The 18,258-nt window shown below is 40.1% G+C and overlaps 1 protein-coding gene and 1 pseudogene across 1 annotated transcript; both read right to left on the bottom strand.

Annotated features, from left to right (window-relative positions):
• Window positions 1–3,485: 3,485 nt before the first annotated feature.
• Window positions 3,486–8,941, bottom strand: LOC138588828 (G-protein coupled receptor 4-like). Its single transcript, XM_069659076.1, has 6 exons — window positions 8,779–8,941; window positions 7,940–8,177; window positions 5,670–5,730; window positions 4,142–4,335; window positions 3,712–4,032; window positions 3,486–3,648 (listed from the first exon to the last, which is right to left on the bottom strand). Exons 1-6 carry the CDS (start codon window positions 8,939–8,941, stop codon window positions 3,486–3,488), a joined length of 1,140 nt encoding a protein of 379 aa, XP_069515177.1.
• A 6,732-nt stretch (window positions 8,942–15,673) lies between these two features.
• LOC138588827 (ovarian cancer G-protein coupled receptor 1-like) lies at window positions 15,674–18,016 on the bottom strand (annotated as a pseudogene).
• Window positions 18,017–18,258: the final 242 nt, after the last annotated feature.

Raw genomic sequence — 18,258 nt, 5'->3', positions numbered from 1 at the left:
TAAATTCCCTTCAGCCTTTTTTATTTCTTTAAGATGACTTGAGTGCACTGAGTCGTGTGAGATGCAGGTATATTGTAAGGACTTCTCATTTGCCTCATAACACCTTACACCCCCTCTATTTCATTGCCCAATAATCAGAGTCATAGACATTCATTCCCTTCATTTGGTGAGCACTGCTGCCTCAGAGTTAGAAGGTCCCTGGTTTGAATCCCGGTTTGGCCATGGGGCAGTGTCGGCGCCAGAACAAATCTGATGGGCAGGCATTCATTTTCTCAGGGGGGCACAAATATAAAACGCTTGAGAGCTAACCTTACTATGGGCAGAAATATGTTTGTTCTCCCCCTGCATGTGTGGGTTCTCTCAGAGTACTCCCGCTTCCTCCCACAATCCAGACATGCTCGTAAGGTGACCCTGGGATACACTCCAGCCCTCCAATTATTATCATGGGGAGCTATGCTATTATGGTAGGAAAAAATGCAATTTGTCTCTGTGCCTTTGGAGGTTGTTATCCGCTTCTCCAATGGGCCCTGGAAAACCTCCGCCAGACTACGTAAAACGCGCCACCTTTTGGAGGCCAGGGAGCTCGCTAAACTACACTTCCTCAATCTAGGACGCCCGCCTCTGATGTCATGTCTCTTTCAAAATCGTCAGGTTTGAAATGTAGACTGCCGACCTCATGATTTTTTAGACGATCCACCGGTATATTCTCATCGTATTTCAGATTCTGTAGCTCTGAGCTATTGCCTGCAATGAAAAGGTAGTATTTCACTCCAGCGTATCTCTCACTGGGCCTTACCCTTCAGAGGGAGGCTTAGGGTTAATCTGTCGATTACAGAGAACACCAGTTTACACTGACAGCGGCTTTTTCCAGGGGAGAATTGCTCCTTTAACAGCACACAGAAGCCAAAAGCTTGCCTATGGTCTCTTTTCTAATGAAAACATGCAGAACTAAGTCTGCAAGATGACAAAACCAAAGCAACACCAAAGACAGGTTTTCAGAAGCAATGTCATATGTCTTTCTCTGCCAGGGGCCAAATGATGCTGGGCATGAACAGCAGCACGTAAATAAGCAGCACCAAGACAAACATTGTTTTCTAGGGGACTGAGATTTTTTAAATTTAGTTTATTTAGGTTCCACCAATTAGTTATTACCGCAGCAATAACTATCCTTCCTGGGTAATATAGAAGCAGAGATGGCTTTAGGGCTCCCACACAGAAAGAATATAAGCCATGGGAAGGGAATGACAAGGACAATGAAGATGGTTTTTGAGTAACCCAGTGAAAAACATACTGGGGTTGGTTAAAACAATAACTCCATGAACTACATTCACTTTAAGCTCCACAAACCAGGTGAACTATAAGTATCTCTATGTCTCTAAGAGTAGTTGCTCTGAGTGTCTAGTATTGCTGCAGATGTGTTTACATTGGATTTGGCTGAAAGCAGTCCCATGCAGAGGGGAACCTTTTAATTGGTACCTTGTGTGTCTGTATGAGATGATCCTGTATGAGCTGAAAAGGCCACTTTGTTTAGACCTAAACCAAAAGCGAAATCAGAATGGAAAAAAAAAATCTCCCCAATTTAGTTTTTTTTTTCTGGTCTTTGCTGTTGCCCAACTGTTATTTTAACTACCATTAATGTACCCTCTCTCTTAGTAAAACACCTGTTCTATTCTTCTCAGAAGGCTACTGAATACATGTTGTAGTTCATTTTTTTATGTATTTTTTTGATTAAACCTTCAGAACACCCTTTTAACACATTACTAAATAGATTTCTTGCTACAATAAATTTCTGTTTTCTCTGTTTCTCTGTCTCCGGCTTCCTCTCCTTGGTGACTCTAAATTGCCCATAAGTGTGGGTGTGAGTGCGAAAGGTTGTTTGTCTCTATATGTCAGCTGGCGACCAGTCCCGGTGTACCCCGCCCTTCACCCAATCACAGCTGGGATAGGCTTCAGCGCCCCTGAACAGGATAAGCAGCATAGATAATGGATGGATGGGTATCTCTCACACTCTGGGAATGCAAGGCTTGTAATATAGTTCTCTGTGTAATAGGGCAAGGAAAACCTTTGCTAACATTTTCTACCATTAAAATACTTCATGAAGCATATTTAAAAGGAAAATAATTGTTCAAATCTGATGTATGTTTTTCTGTGCTTGGACAAAAAAGAAACATTGGCATGTAAAACATTTTTTTATTATGTTTTTTAAAAATGGTGTAAGGCAACATAAAAGGTATTTGAAAATAGCCAAAGACTTCTGAGCATTAAGTATAAAGAAAACAGTTCCGTGCCGATGTCACAGAGTCGCTGGCAGGGAGCTGAATGAGGTGTGGTAAAAGCTGGAGGTTTTGTTTTTTGGAAGAAAATCACCTTAAAGTACGCAAATATAAATTATGATTTTAAAGTGTATATCAATGCAGGGATAACACACTGCACTACATATCCAAAAATGTATTTGTGTATTAACACAAAAAAGTCATTTTTTTCCCAATATCACGCAGCCCTCATGCTTATTTTAGAACAAAATGTATCTCATCTAAAATACAAGCAGAAACACTTGTAACGCAGAGGAAGTAGAAATACAGGCATGTTTAAATTGATTTTCTAAAGATATTATTTATATTACCTAGCACACAACAGCTGTTACAAATAACCCTGAATTACACCCTGAAAATTAGCCTTCCCACAACTTAAATACCAACCACAAAACATATACGGAAGAAAAATGAACAAATAGTACATAATTTGATTCATTACACAGCACAACAAAAGCCTAAAGCTTGGAGTGATCACATAATCACTGAAGTAAATAACTAAATTAATAGAAATAAATAGTATGAGACCAGAAGAGAAAAGTCCTTTAAGGGTTGTTAAAATCCCACCCTGTGAAATAAACATTCAGTACACAGACAGGCAGCTATAATAAGCTCACTTAAACAAAATATATCTTGTCCTTCAGTGATTTAAGGATAATCATGATAGTTTTTAATTTGCAACTAAACTAATTAAAACAGGCATCAGTTATTAAGGCTGAAGACATCACAGTCAACTGAAAACATTATCCAGCAACCAGTATTCCCATAGTCAGTCAAAACAATGCTCCTGAGTCATGGCTCCTAGAAATAGGATTCACATACAACAAATGTGCAAGAGTTATTGATAATGAATATTGTGTAAAACTGTACGTAGTAAGTCCAAAATATGTCAACAATCAACACTCATCAATTTCTATGCCTGACATCCCACCCAACACCTCCTTATGAATCCTGCAAACTAAATAAAATGTAATGATTTATTCATTCCAAAAAACATTGTGTGAACAAAATCCAGGCGGCAATCATGTTGTCAGCTAAATGTGCTGAGGAAAGCAGTTAAGTAAAATACAAACTAAACTGAGATCACATCAGTAAACGACAGCATCTTTAACATTCTGATTTCTCTGCTATCTCTCTCCCTCTCTTTCTCTGCCCACATGATGATTACTGTTTTCACGCTGTCACTGTTGCTATGTCGATATCATTGCTGTCCATTTTGCAGCAACACAAGAAGGCCAAAAGCTTGTCTGTGGACCCTTTGCTCATGAAAACACACAGAATTAAGTCTGCAAGTGGACTCAGTCGAATAAACATTATAGACAGGGCACTGAAACAACTGAAATCAGAAAAGACAAAAGAACTGAGACTGAAAATATTTCTGTCACTTTTTGCCTGGAACCAAATGATGCTGGGCAGGAACAGCAGCGTGTAAATAAGGAGCACCATGACCAAAATTCCCACAATTTGCTGCTTTTCATTAGAGGGGACTGAGATGGATGCAGTGAGGGATTTGAGGGTGCCAACCAGGAAGAATATGAGTAGTGGGAAGGGGAGTAAAAAGACAAGGAAAAAGATGGTTTCTGTTACATGAAAATCAACTCTGAAATAGTGGGGGAGGAGAAAGACCAGAGGAAGGGCCCAGACCCCGACACAGAACACCACAGAGATCTTGATGGAACGCACAAAGCGGCACCTCAGTGGGTGGACGATGAGCAAATACCTGTAACATAAGCAGGAGAAATTGCCTTTTAGGAGTTTCTGAATGATATAGTAATATAATTATCAGACACTGAAGCAGATACATAGATTCTGTTTAGACTGATAGCTACCTTTCCAGGGAGAGACACACCATGAAGCAAACACTGGCCATCAGACTGTAGATGTAAACACAGGCAAAGGTGTGCTCATGGGAAAAGTGATATGTGAACACATGTCCTGAATCAAAGATCATGCAGCAGAGCTGAATGAGGTCGGAAATGAGAAGGTTGATGATGAACATCGGAGCAACGTGATCATTTCGCACCTGCAGGGAAACATTGATGAATATTAACAGTTATTGTATTACAATGTTCTTAACTCCACCTCCTCGCAAATATGACATCTTGCCTTCCCTAGCGTTTGCAGTAAGAGCCTTTTATGCAATTTGCATGAAACTCTAATTTTTTGCTGTCAAAAATGTCAGTAATGAAACGCTTCCCAATCACTGTGGTCACATGAATAAGACAACTTCCAGCTTCTGCATCTGTTTTTTTAAGCATAGTTAAGCGCTGTATTTATCAAACGGACACACCAGACAGAAGATGCAGTTTCTCTCTCCTGATTGCATAGGCATTTCTATATATATATTGCACAAATAATAGAATGAGTTCTTGTTAATAGAGGTTAATTTTGTACACCACTGGATTTACTGAGGTTACACTAAAGGATAGGATACACATAAATAAAAAAAAACATTTTGAATTACATTAATAAACTCAATATTGATGTTCTAAACTTTCCTTCAATTATTAAGAATCAAAGATTTTTTGGACAAAAAATGTAGTTTTGATGCCTGTGTTAAAACTTTTTGGGAAATGACTCAGATTTATGATGCTGATGTTTTTTTTATTTACAATTTGATCTCATTTCTTCTTTTCGATACCCTTGGTTTGCTCTGAATTAAGATGATACAATATGTCTTGGGAGCAGTTAAGTTCATATTTCTGTATGACTGATTTGTCATAATTCCTCTAATAAAAACATGGTTTATTTTAGTCTGTTCTAAAAATGTTGACCCCATTCAGCCCTAGTCTTAGACCCAGTTTTTAATTTTGTCCCCCTCTCTGATTGAGTTTGAGACCCCTGGTCTACAGCCATGTAAGCAGATCTGTGCGGGTGTACTTGTAGGCACAGACGTTTCTTTTAGTTTTGTAGACATTTACTCAAACCAAATCAGAAAGTCATTTTTCTGCCCTGATGACTGCGCTCAATGAGAAGTGAAGGGATCTCAAAATTCATTACTGTTTAACCTCTGGGTGTCACAAATGTCTTAATCATCTATAACTGCAATTCATTCAACAGTTATAAGAAATAAATATATTTTTATTTCTATAGACCTAAATGTATACTTTGTGGTGCTGGTAAAGAAAAGTCTTGGTGAACATAGTGATGTAGCTTAATGATGTAGAGACCCTGCTAAAAATAAAGCTGTTCAGTCACCTTGGCAAAGTTGACTATTTTATGCTTTTCGGTCATGAAAACTACACGCGTTTGGGTCCAATCAACTTAAATAAATGATTCCTGTAAATTTCCAAATCAGACAGACTTTTACACATAACACAGCCAATAAAAAATACATCTCAGTCATAATATACATACCAGAGAGTGAAGGGCATAGATGGCCACAAGGGTCAAAGGAAAGCCGATACAAATAATTATGCTTGAAGTATAGAGTATGGTATAATAGATGATTAATCGGGTGGCATAATAACAATACAAGTAGTCATCATAGCTTATGTCCAGGGAGGTGTTGGTTGTGTTATCTGCCATTCTTCAGAGTGAAACCTGTAGTTTGAGAGATCATGATACAGAAAGTTACCAAATACTTACATTGTTTATCAACTTTGTTGCCTGAACCTAACCAAACTGTGACCATTTTTTTGTTGGGTTTTTTGCACATAACTGCTTGATTAGGTTTTGGAAAGTAACATGGCTTGGGTTAACATAATACATCTATGTTGAGAATTGGCTGCACGCAGGTCACGTGCAGCATTCTCCTGGGAGAAAGACAAAGACCTTTCTGTCAGAGAGCCCTGAAGGCTGCCAGGCACATGACAGGGAAATCACAGTATTCTAAAAAAATAAGCAGAACTTGTGTTTATGTACACAAACAATAATTTCGCAACTATTTCACTGGCTGCCATTAAAACCAGTTTAGTCCTTTTACATTCAACATTTTGATTCTTTGGTCCTACAAAACCGTGTGTATGACTTGCCTTAATTTATACACATTTACCTCTGGGAAATGTTTCATCAGAAAACATAACTGTAAATACTATACAGTGGATAATGTTGGATAAGAACAATAAACAGAATATTGACAAAGATAACCATAAATTGTAAAATAAGCCTTCGTAAACATCTTTATATTGATCTATGCCTGAAATGTCTCAAAAGAAGCACCACCATTTATTGATTTCATACTATGCTATCTATGTATACTATGTATCTCTAATTTTTCATCTTTCTTATCTCATTTATTTAATTCAAAATACATTTTTCTTTATGCATATTTTATCTATTTAAGGTAGAGACTACTTAAACTGCTCTTACATTTGTTATAAAATCACACATTTGAGTTAATCAAACACAATGTAATTAACTACAGCATTTTGTACACTCCAACTCCAAAGCTACCTACTTGTTATAGTTAGTATATTGTTATGACTGTCTCCAGTTCTTTTATCTTTTTTTGTAATATCTATGACAAAGTAGTCATAATATTTACCTTTGGAAGCAGTAAGACCTTGTCTGAAGAGTTCTCCACACCAGTGTCTGATGTTCTGTCTTCTGCATCCAAACAGTGTAGAGTAAATATGCTGAGTGATAACATCTAATAGGCTGATGATAATCAACACCTGCTTCTCTGAGGAAGAGAGAAAATAGCATCCAGGCATGAATATGTAAAGTACGGTAGAGCAACAAAGAATAATATTAGGCTAAATAGTTCCAAGTCTAAACAGTGTTTATCAATCTACCTTTTGTTTAGCTGAGGGTAGTATTAATTCCTCAGCTATAGTGTGCAGCTTTTTACAAAAAGCAACTCTAAGCTACTTCATAAGAGGGCAGTTGAGCATTTGAGGGCCGACATACCAGTCTCTGTTGTTTACTCTTCCACTTTAAACTGCTGCTGTAAGGTTGGCGCTCATGACATGACGTGACATGCCAGTTCCCCCAAAAGTGAAGCCAAAACCTCTCTCTGTCAATCTCACGATCCATTTTACCCTCACTCGTGAACAAGACCCCGAGATACTTAAACTCCTTCGCTTGAGGCATAGACTCACTCCCCACCCGGAGGGGGCAATCCACCGGTTTCTGGCAGAGAACCATGGTCTCAGACTTGAAGGTGCTGACTCTCATCCCAACCGATGAAACCGGCACACGATCATAGGCCTTCTCCAAGTCCACAAAGTACATGTAGACTGGATGAGCAAACTCCCATGCCCCCCTAAAAAGCCCTGCCAGGGTAAAGAGCATTGCCACTGTTCCACGGCCAGGTCGGAATCCGCATTGTTCCTCCTGTATCCGAGGTTCGACAATCGGCCGGAGCCTCCTTTCAAGCACCCTGGAATATACTTTACCTGCGAGGCTGAGTAGTGTTATACCCTGATAGTTGTGACACACACTCCGGTCCCCCTTTTTAAAAATGGGAACCACGACCCCCGGTCTGCTATTCCACAGGTACTGTCCCAGACCTCAATGTGACATAGAAGAGGCGTGCCAGCCACAAAAGCCCAACAATGTCCAGAGCCTTTAGCATCTCAGGGCGAATCTCATATATACCTGTCGCCTTGCCACTGAGGAGCTTCTTGACTACCTCAGCGACCTCTGCCACGAATATAGATAAGGCTTCCCCTGGACCTTCAGACTCTGCCTCCTCATCAGAGGACGTTTTGGCTGGGTTCAGGAGTTCCTCAAAGCGTTCCTTCCACCGCCCGACAATATCCTTAGTCCGGGTCAGCAGTTCTCCATCCCTGCTGAAAACAGCTTGAGCCAATCCCTGCTTCCCCTTCCTGAGTCGTCTAACGGTTTGCCAGAACTTCTTTGAGGCCAACCGAAACTCCTTCTCCAAAGCCTCCCCGAACTCCTCCCACACCCTCACCCTCACTACACGATGGGTTTACAAGGTCTGTCCCGCAGCCCCCCCCCCCCATCTGATCCAACTCACCAAGAGGTGATCAGTTGACAGCTCTGCTCCTCTCTTCATCCGAGTGTCCAAAACTTGCAGCTGCAGGTCTGATGAAATGACCACAATGTTGATCATTGATCTACGGCCTAGGGTGCTCTGGTACCAGGTACACTTAAGGTAACACTTATGAGCAGCCCTATGGTGTTTGTTATGGCCAATCCATGACGAGCACAGAAGTCAAATTACAAGACACCACTGAAGTTCAGATCGGGCAGGCCGTTCCTCCCAATCACTCCCCTCCAGGTTTCTCCATCATTGACCACATGAGCATTAAAGTCCCCCAGTTGAACTATGGAGTCCCCAGATGGGACCCCTTCCAGGACCCCAACCAGTGACTCCAAGAAGGCCGCATACTCTTAACTACTGTTCGGTGCATAGGCACAAACAACAGTCAGAGCCTTCCTCTCCGCAACTTGCAGTCGCAGAAAGGCGACCCTCTCGTTCACCGGTGAAATCCCAACACAGCGGCGCTCAGCCAGGGGCTTGTAAGTATCCCCACACCCGTCCGACACCTCTCACCCTGGGCAACTCCGGAAAAGGCGAGAGTCCAGCCCCTCTCCAGGATATTGGTTCCAGAGCCAGAGCTGTGCGTGGAGGTGAGCCCAACTATCTGTAGTTGGTAACGCTCCACCTCCCGCACCAGCTCCGGTTCCTTCCCCACCAGAGAGGTGACATTCCACATACCAACAACTAGTCTTTGCTGTTGGGGTTCAGCACGCCAAGGACGTACATCGCGTGCATTCGCCTCTCCATACCTGACATAACAGGTAATGCAGGTACCTGGGACAATTAATTAAAGTTAACTTTATAAGACAGCTTTTTTCACAAATTAAGATCATGATAAGGTTGTTGTTTAAAGTATTGCATTATTAATGAATTAGACTATCGTTAACTTTCACTGCTTTTCTGCCGAGCTCATGCTGCTGTCTCTGTTTAGCTAGCAAGCTCACTACAATTTGGCTAGCAGTGAGTGCAAGCCTAGCACAACTAATGGGATCATATCTGATCATTCGAGGGGCACTTTTTCTGAAAATATAAGTTTGCGTGTGAAACTCCCGAGGATACTCTTAACAACTGTTAGAAAACCATGAAATGCCACTCGCACTTGGAGACCGCAAGAGGGGTGGTAGGGGGCTAAACCTTTGCTGTACCGGGGAAGAGCTGACAAGTGGTACGTGATTCATATTATATCTAACTAGTTTCAGTTTACTGGTTTCAAACACTAATGGTTTGTAAGAGTGGTATTTAAAAATGTAACGGGATGCGCAGCATCTGGCCTGATATACGCCACGGAAGAGCGCATCGCCATGTAAACAAATCCAACATATTTCCAACGATGTAATCCAGCAGATCACACTTCAGGATACTCTCCGTACTTAATATCAAAGTCGAAGTGGCAAAAAAACGGGTTTATTCAAAACCAGCTTTTGCATAAGGCTGATGTAGGAGTAAAGCACGTCACGGCGTCAACACAAACTGTTGTGAACAACAATGTGTAGGTAAAGTTAAAGGAAAAGAGCGAGAGACTGACACAGGGACGATACATTCGCTTCTTATATAAGATTCTTATGGTAACTTCTTTGATGCTACTTGAGTTGTGTCTGTAGAATTTGTGTTTCTATTTTTTTCTCCCGAATATATGCCAGAAAGCTTCCGTGATGATAATAACCATTCATTTGTAACTTTACTTCATGTTTCTTGTTACATTAGATGGCAGCAGGAGGAAACAGTCGTCCCTCTATGGGACTATTCTGCTGAGGAAAGGCACAATGTGGGCACAACAGTTTGAGTTAGATGTTCATTTGCAGATTATATTTTCTTTACTACTTATTTCATTTATTTAGGTATTCATTACTCTTTGAGATTCATGTTCTGTTCCGGATTTATGTTTTTATTTAGTTATTTATTTGACATAGACTTTCAGTTCAACAGTTATGTGTAAGGATATGTAATAAAGATAGAGATTGTTCATTTAAATTAGTTTCATTGTTTTTTCGTGGGGTAGGGAGATATCGGCCAATTAATCGACTATCGGCTTTTTCCTCATGCTAACTAGCGTTATTATATCAGCCTTTAAAAATCCACTATCGGTCGACCTCTGCTGCTTAGGAGAGGGAGGCTCGTAAACGTGACCCTGAGGAGCTTTCACTCAACCCCACTAGAGGATGAGGCTCAAGCAGTGTGGAGATGGTGTGTTTAAAAGCTGTTACCAGGTCAACAGACTGAGTATCAGTGGGAATATTGCTTGTTAAAAGGCTTTCATGAGTGGCTCTTAAAGGAGCCGTTTTGTTTGCAGAAAACTGCTTTTCTTCCTGAGGTAGGTGCTTGCAATATAGGCACTTGGCTTGAGATGTGAGCGCTAGGCTGGCGTGCTCTGGGCCGGAACAAGCCTCACAGCGGGTGTACAGGTCGCAGCACATGATGTAGCTGGTCTAACACATATCCTGACGGTTCCGGAAGAAGCTGTGAACAGAGGAAGTTTTCTCAATGCTGCAAATATCGCACAAGAAAAACTGGGAGCCAATTGTATAGTCTCACAGCAATATATATTCAGGATGAGACCGGGAATGAGGCCCATCACGCAGGTGGGCATGGACTAAAGATTTTTTCAGTGCTGTGCAGTCATGTGAGGGATAAACCCACTAGTGATAGCCTTAAAGGGCGAAAGCCTATATGAAAAAGAACTCAACTTCACAATAAACTGCTGGGACGTGTCCCCTCCCCATCCAGCTCATCATCTGTATGTGACAGAATTGAGCTCCATCAGGATGAGAGCGCAGCTCTGCGCAGCAGAGAGCGGAGGTGCTCACGGCTCCTCTCCTCTATCAGACGCAAAATAAGAGCAAACTGCACACATCAGAGAAACTTTATGGTTGTGTTTGCTCTTGATTATCATTGCCACAATATGCTATGGGAATCGGACCTTGAGACCGAGCGGATAGCGGGGGCAATTGATGCGCAAATTATGGTGTTATTATCACTGATGTTATTATCCATTTTTAGTGAATTTGTATGAACGGGGACATGAGAATACTGATCTTGTAATATGAAGAAAAATATATCACAATAACGAGAAAAAGAACTCGTAATTACGAGAGATAAGGGGTCCAATTTTTGCAATTTGCTTCAGTAGTTATAAGCCTAATACAATAAAGAAAACAATGAAAGGAGTTTTTAACTTAAGCTCAAGCCAGTGCCCCCCTGAACGTGGCGACCAACTATATCGCCTATGCCTTGTGCACTGTGGCCATATATTGCACTGTAGGCACATCACTGTACATATCCATATATTTCTCATACTGGATGCACATTTTGTTCTTATTGCTTATATATTTTATTTAATTGATATTTCTCTATACTGTATATTGTGGTGTTCACATACTGTATGTGTATCTTCTACTCATATTTAGCAATCATTGTGTAGGGACCGGGATAAGCTGCATAAAAGCTGCCGTTGTTACCGGTAACGTAACAGCTTTGTGTTGCAAGTTATGTGTTAAGCAATGTTAACCCAACATTCCTTGATATGTGAGTTAGCTAACGTTAGCTAGTAAGCTCGCCTTGAGTAACGACGCTACCAGACATTCACGTTACACACTTTGTAAACAACTACCTGCAGTTTAGCTTGTACTATTTAGACAACCACTGTCTTCAATAAAACTTATTTGAGAGGCAAAATAACACACACCGACATTATCCGCCGTTTGCCTGTCATGAGTCCCAGCTTCCCCTGGGCAGCCCAGTGCCAAGGTGCAAGAAGGAGCGTCATCGGAGTTCCACTCTGGTAAATTTCCAACCAGCCTCAAATACATGTATAAATTTGTTTTGGACAATGTTTGATTTGATCATCCAAAATTGGGGTGGCATGACATTTTTCAACAGTGGCAGCTGCCACCCTGGTAGATATCTAGTTTAGTTAGTACGGTTTTATTTCTATTGTCTTTCACTTAGTAAGATATGTATTTAGCTCTAGGTTAGAGTCCTCTTTTTGTTGTATTTATTTATTGATTTGAGCAGCACCCACTGGCCCATTTTCAGTTTTTACATTTTTGCCTCACTTTTAGTTGTTGTAAAACAATCACTCTTCCTTGTTAATAAATAACTTTGTTTTACCAAGAACAGCTGGTTTTGTGTTGCTTCCCTTATCCCTCACAAGCCGGGCTGTAGCAATGAAAATGATGGAACTTCCCAGAAAGCCATGAACGTTATAGCACTTATCACGTACCAGGAAACATTACAGCAGTACCACACGGCAAAGAAAGGTGCAGCTATAAACACACTGCAAAGAACATTGTAGCACCTACCACATGTAAAAGAACATTACAGATTTTCACCAGCAAAGCAGATCAAGCAATTTACCACACTGCAAACAACATTATAGAATCTACCAAACAGCAAAGAGCACTAGAGCCCTTGTTTTAGGGAATATAAATAATGAAAGCTGACATTAAAAAGGGCCAACATGGCACACTTAATGACATGGCAGAACTTGTAGTCTTTACCAGAATTCAGCACTTTATTAAATCAGCAGGATGTAAAGAAAATGAAGCAAAGAGCTGAGGGGGAGATCCACACAGTAGCAGCGTTTTAAATAAACAAATGATTTATTAAGTTTAAATCAACCAAAGGCGAGTCAGCAATTAAGTAATATTTAACAAGTAACAGAAGGAACCAAGGCTAACCTAAACATAATCAAACCAAACAAAAGCCAAGGTGGGTGCATAAAAGCCACCAGCCTTCCAGGAGGGAGACAGAAGAGAGCCATCTTGGATTCCCCAAGCTTTTTAAAGGCCACAGCAGGTGAGCACAATCCCCCACGAGGTGAGAGGAGCCAGGCAATCAGGGAGGCTAAGAGGAGAAAACAGAGGCAGGAAAGCGAACACATACTGACCCAAGGCCTGTGGCCGTCACAGAAGCAATCAGCAGAATGTGATCACTTGTCAGTCAGACTGAATTTGAAATTATGGTATCTACACGGGCTGCAATGTGAGGATGCATGTTACACTGCTTGCAATAATCTGAAAGGTTTAGTATAATCAAATTAAAATGTGTGATGCAGGGATCCGTCTGTGCTCAAAGCCAATGGCTGATGTTATCCATAAAAACCCTATGTCAGAATATATGTCATGCTCCACAAGATCACAGACCAGGAGTCGAGATCTGTGCGTCGAGGACTGAGCTAAACCAGCGCCTCAAGTTGATAACTGAATGTGTAATGTTCCAGCAGAGGAGGGGGTTTCATTATGTCACAGATGCACAGAAAGGTCCTGGTGCAAGTTATAAATACACAATACATAAATATTCTTCATACTATGACACCTGACTTCCCCCTATATTTTACTCCCGTCATTATCACTACCTCCACTAGGCATTGCCTCCATAATGTAAATATTGGTCATCCCATCTTAGTTATTGATGATAACAGCCTACCGAGCCATTGTGACAGTCCCTGTCACACTTTCTGATAATAACAAAATTATTTCTGAACAAAATTATTGAAAACGTATGAGCACTTTGAAAGTTACGATAAAACATCTATTGGTGATAAGAAAACTGAAAGTGCCTACCCAATATTATTCTGGGGATTTATGTTGATACAGAAAACAGAGGTTTGTCAACCAGAGTTTTTTTTTAAACTTTATTTGGTTATAATTCAGTGAGTACATCAAAAGCAAACACACCTGTGTCTAAAAAAATTACATATATTGTGTTATAGGCTAACATTTTACCCCTATTGCCAAGCACATAACAGCGGTTGCAAAATACCTGCTCTGAAAATAACAACTTGTTTGAGAGACCGATTAGATCAAACTCCTAAAGACTTTTTAAAATGCAGTTTTTGTGTAAAACTTAGGGTCAAAATACACATTTAGGAGGAAGAGGGCATGGCTGCTTAAGTGATCTCAGGTCATAATATCCAGTTTAGTTTCAAGAGTAAAGGACAATAATAATTGACAGATAAAAATATAGTACGACACATATTTCAGTGGCATTTGTTGAAGCAATCACAGTGAACCAGAACAAGATTATCAAAACAGTCAGTAACCCCACAGCAGAGTCAAAACCATGCTGGACCTAGTATTTCATAAACATTGCAGATTAAGAATAATGTAACAAAACATTGTGATATTTGATAATAATCAAAACAGTATAAAGTAAGCTCCACATATATCAGCTGTAAGTTTTTACTCTACCACTAACACTACATGTATATGATACCTTAAGTTATAGTTAATTGCAGAATCTGAATAATATAACAAAATATAATCATAACATAAATTCAGATGTATTATTATGAAAATAAAACTTAACTGATCCCTTACTGAAATTCACACGCTACCCAGCTGCATGTGTAGTTATATAGCTTCACATATACCAGCTGCAACATTTAAGTATATATTAAGGGAAATATAATAATGATTCATTTACATAATAGACATAATTCATATGATATGGGCCATTCTGCACCGTCACGACTTTTACTTGAGACAAAGTTTCTCTACACTGTAGTATTTCTATTTTTACCTAAACATACAGTAGGGAGACTGTAACAGGTTATGAAACAAACAAAACTTTATAGTGATGTGTCTAGTGGTGGTTCTCAAAGTGGGGTCCTCAGACCCCTGGGGGTCCGCGAAATAATTATAATAAATTTATAATAAATTATAAAATTGTGCTGTATCATTAAAAAGTGCATGTGTACAGATGAAGACCATTTGCAACAATGAAACAAGCATATTGTGTCCATTACTCCCACCCACGCTAGCTTCGGACCAATAGAAACTGACATGATTGTGACACATCAAGTCAATCTGTCGTGAATACTCAATTCACTCAGGTTTCTGCGGCTGTCTTGCTGCTGTTAATTTTTTGAAAGCTTTGAAGATAAATTACTTGAAAAGTATAAATGTTGTCAAGTTGAGTCCACAAGCAGTGTGAATAAAATGAGCCTCTGTTTTAAAGTATATAAGTGGTATTAACATGATTCAAATTTTGAAAGATCAAGATTTGAAATGTTTTTCTGTTAATCACTATAAAACAGATCTGAAGTATTTAGGATAATAAGTTTTACAATATAGTTCCAAAGGCATCTAAGAGTGCAAATAGTTGTAAGCATGCTTAGTCGGTGTTATGATTTTGAGGGGGTCCTTGCAAAATGTTCTCCCCTGTAAGGGGTCAGAAGATTGACTAATTCTACAAAGTTATTTTTAATGCTACCACATCCAAAGGCGCGAGTCTGACAGAGAAATGTTTAGCTTTTAAAGATTTTTTTTCCAGCAAAGTCAGTTTACAGGAAGTATTGTTTTAAAAAGGAGGGAGATGTTTTATTAGAAAGTACTTAAGCATTTACAGGACAGGATCAGTAGAGGAATAAGACTCACCATTTTGTCCGCATGGGGCGGCTAAAATCGCTTCACACAGTTGCCGTAAAAGATCTACTGATTGTTGTTTCAGTATCATTGCTCTCCATTCTGCAACAGCATACAGAGGCCAAAAGGTTATCTATAGCCCCTTTCCTAATGAAAACATACAGAACTAGGTCTGCAAGAGGACACACCCTAATAAACATGTCAGAGAGGAGGAGAAGAGGAATGCTAAATAAATAATCTGGAAGGTTCTCAATAATTCTGGGCAGGAACAGCAGTGTGTAAACAAGCAGCACTACAACTAAAATGGCCACAATCCGTCGTTTTTCATCAGAGGGGACTGAGATAGAAGCAGAGAGCGCTTTGAGGGTCCCCACCAGGAAGAATATGAGCAGTGGAATGGGAAGGAGGAAGGTGATTACAAAGGTTTCATACGAGAAGGAATAGATGGTAGAAAGGGCCCAGACCATGAGACAGACCAACACAGAGATCTTGACGGTTCGTCTGAAGCGGTACCACAGTGGGTGGGCGATGACCAAACGATCATGCAGCAGAGCTGAACAAGGTCGGAAATGAGAAGGTTGATGACGTAGATCGGAGCAACATGATCATTTCGCACCTGAAGGAACACATGGGAAATGTTAACAGGTGGTATGTAAACATGCTCTGAACCCCACCTCCTCCTACATGTTATCTTGCTCTGCCCAGCAATCACATGAAACTTAAGCCCTATTCACACAGGACTAGTATTACCTGGGGACCTCGTGATTTAGAAATTACCCCCCAACGTCTATGTTTCGTGCTGTGCATTCGCAAGTCTTTATTTCACTGCAATTTACAAACAGATATGATTGAAAATATCAAGGCTTCACGTAACATCATCTTAAAGCCTTAAGCCTGTTGAAAAATGTCCTTACCGCATGTTGCCATGCATATCATCCATCTCATTGTCTTTCAAGATTTCGCTCTTGTGTTGGATTTGAGTTTGCTCTTTCTGAGAATGGGTCCCCATGCTGTGTAGCGAGATGAGCCTCCTGAATTTGCACCCAAAATGCTGTCAAAACTTTCATTTATAATTTCCACCACAGCCTCCATAATTCTCAACTGGGAAAAAGGCGCGGAGATAACAAAAACATTAATAAATATTTGACCCCATAATTATTGAGATGCCAATTCGCACTAGACTAATATTATCAGATGACCTCTGTGTTTGTCAGAATATGTTAATTTACGCTGGAATTTTTACTTTACAAATATTCGCACAGGATTACGATCACAGACAAACGCTGAAATTATTACAAATTCATACAGGTCCCCAGGTAACACTAGTCTTGTGCGAATAGTGCTCAAGTCAGGAAATATCAGATATGAAGCACTGACCAATCACTGTGGTCACAAGACTAAGATGCACTGCAGCTTTTGCACGTGTTTTTCAGGCGCAGGCAGGATGCATTCTGGCCCAAACACTTGAGCTGTATTTATCAAACGGACACACCACGCCAAGGTCACAGTTTGTGTGTCATGTTTATTTTTACAAGGTAAACCACTCTAATCATTGCATTCTCATTTCATGGGGATTGCAAAAATAATTGAAGGAGCATATTAACAGAAGTTATATATGCTCTACTGGATTAAGTAAGATTGACAAGCACATCCAGGGAGACAAAATGTAAATATAACGTAAAGTAGATTTGCCAGAGCCACACCGAAATTTGTGTCTAGGAACACAAACTTATCAATTAATAAACAATCAGGCTATCACTACCTTAAACAATATCAATATTAACGCCACCTTCAGCTCTTCTGGCTCTTTGCTGGACCTGATGTGCTCTCCTGTCTCTCTGTATCTCAACCAATTTTGGTGCCTTGTGTTTTCCTTTATCTTTAACTCAATTTATGCACGGTTAATTAAGATGTATGCAAGACAATTTTTTTTCTGAGTTTGACGCTTTAATAAATCCTTTGGTTGAACTGTGTCTGCTGAGATCGTCTGGAGGTAAATACCAGGGTGGACTCCTTAATGAGCTGCTGTCCTATGAATCTGATGCTGAAGACCAGAGATTACAGAGGCTGCAAACTGAATGAAAACTGCAGCACAAATTTGTACAATACCATCCGTCCGTAACTCACTGACTGTTCCACAGACACATGACACAGCCGGCAAATAAACAAAATCTCAGTCAAAATGTACTTACCGAGGAATAAAGAGAGTAGATGGCCACGAGTGTCAAAGGAAGGCCGATGACAATGATTATGCATGTCGACACATGCCTGATGAAAAAAGCATTTTCTAAATAATAGTCCCGCAAATCATCCTCATAGTTGACAGAGATGTTGTTGTGATTGTAGCTCTCGTTCTGTGAGGTGTGGTTATTGTGGAAATCTCCCATTCTTCAGATTGAAACCTGTTAATTTAGAGATCATAGGTTATAATAGAGGGATAAATTATTTACTATCTACCCAACATTATTCAGTTCTGTCATTAAAGCTGTAAAATGCACCTTCACACAAACAGAGAGAACCTTATCAAGCTGTCCCTTTTTACTCGCTGATGTGAGGACCTCACTGCCGCCACAGATCACTTTCCAGTTGTTAATGAAATGTAATGTTAATTTACCTTTGTACAAATGTT

The sequence above is a fragment of the Semicossyphus pulcher genome, unplaced genomic scaffold, assembly GCF_022749685.1.
Source record: "Semicossyphus pulcher isolate SPU_LCO1_2020_fin unplaced genomic scaffold, fSemPul1.0.p SCAF_12, whole genome shotgun sequence".
Classification (NCBI taxonomy): domain Eukaryota; kingdom Metazoa; phylum Chordata; class Actinopteri; order Labriformes; family Labridae; genus Semicossyphus; species Semicossyphus pulcher.
Note: the sequence above shows the minus strand (reverse complement) of the source record. Positions and strands in the feature narration are given on the sequence as shown.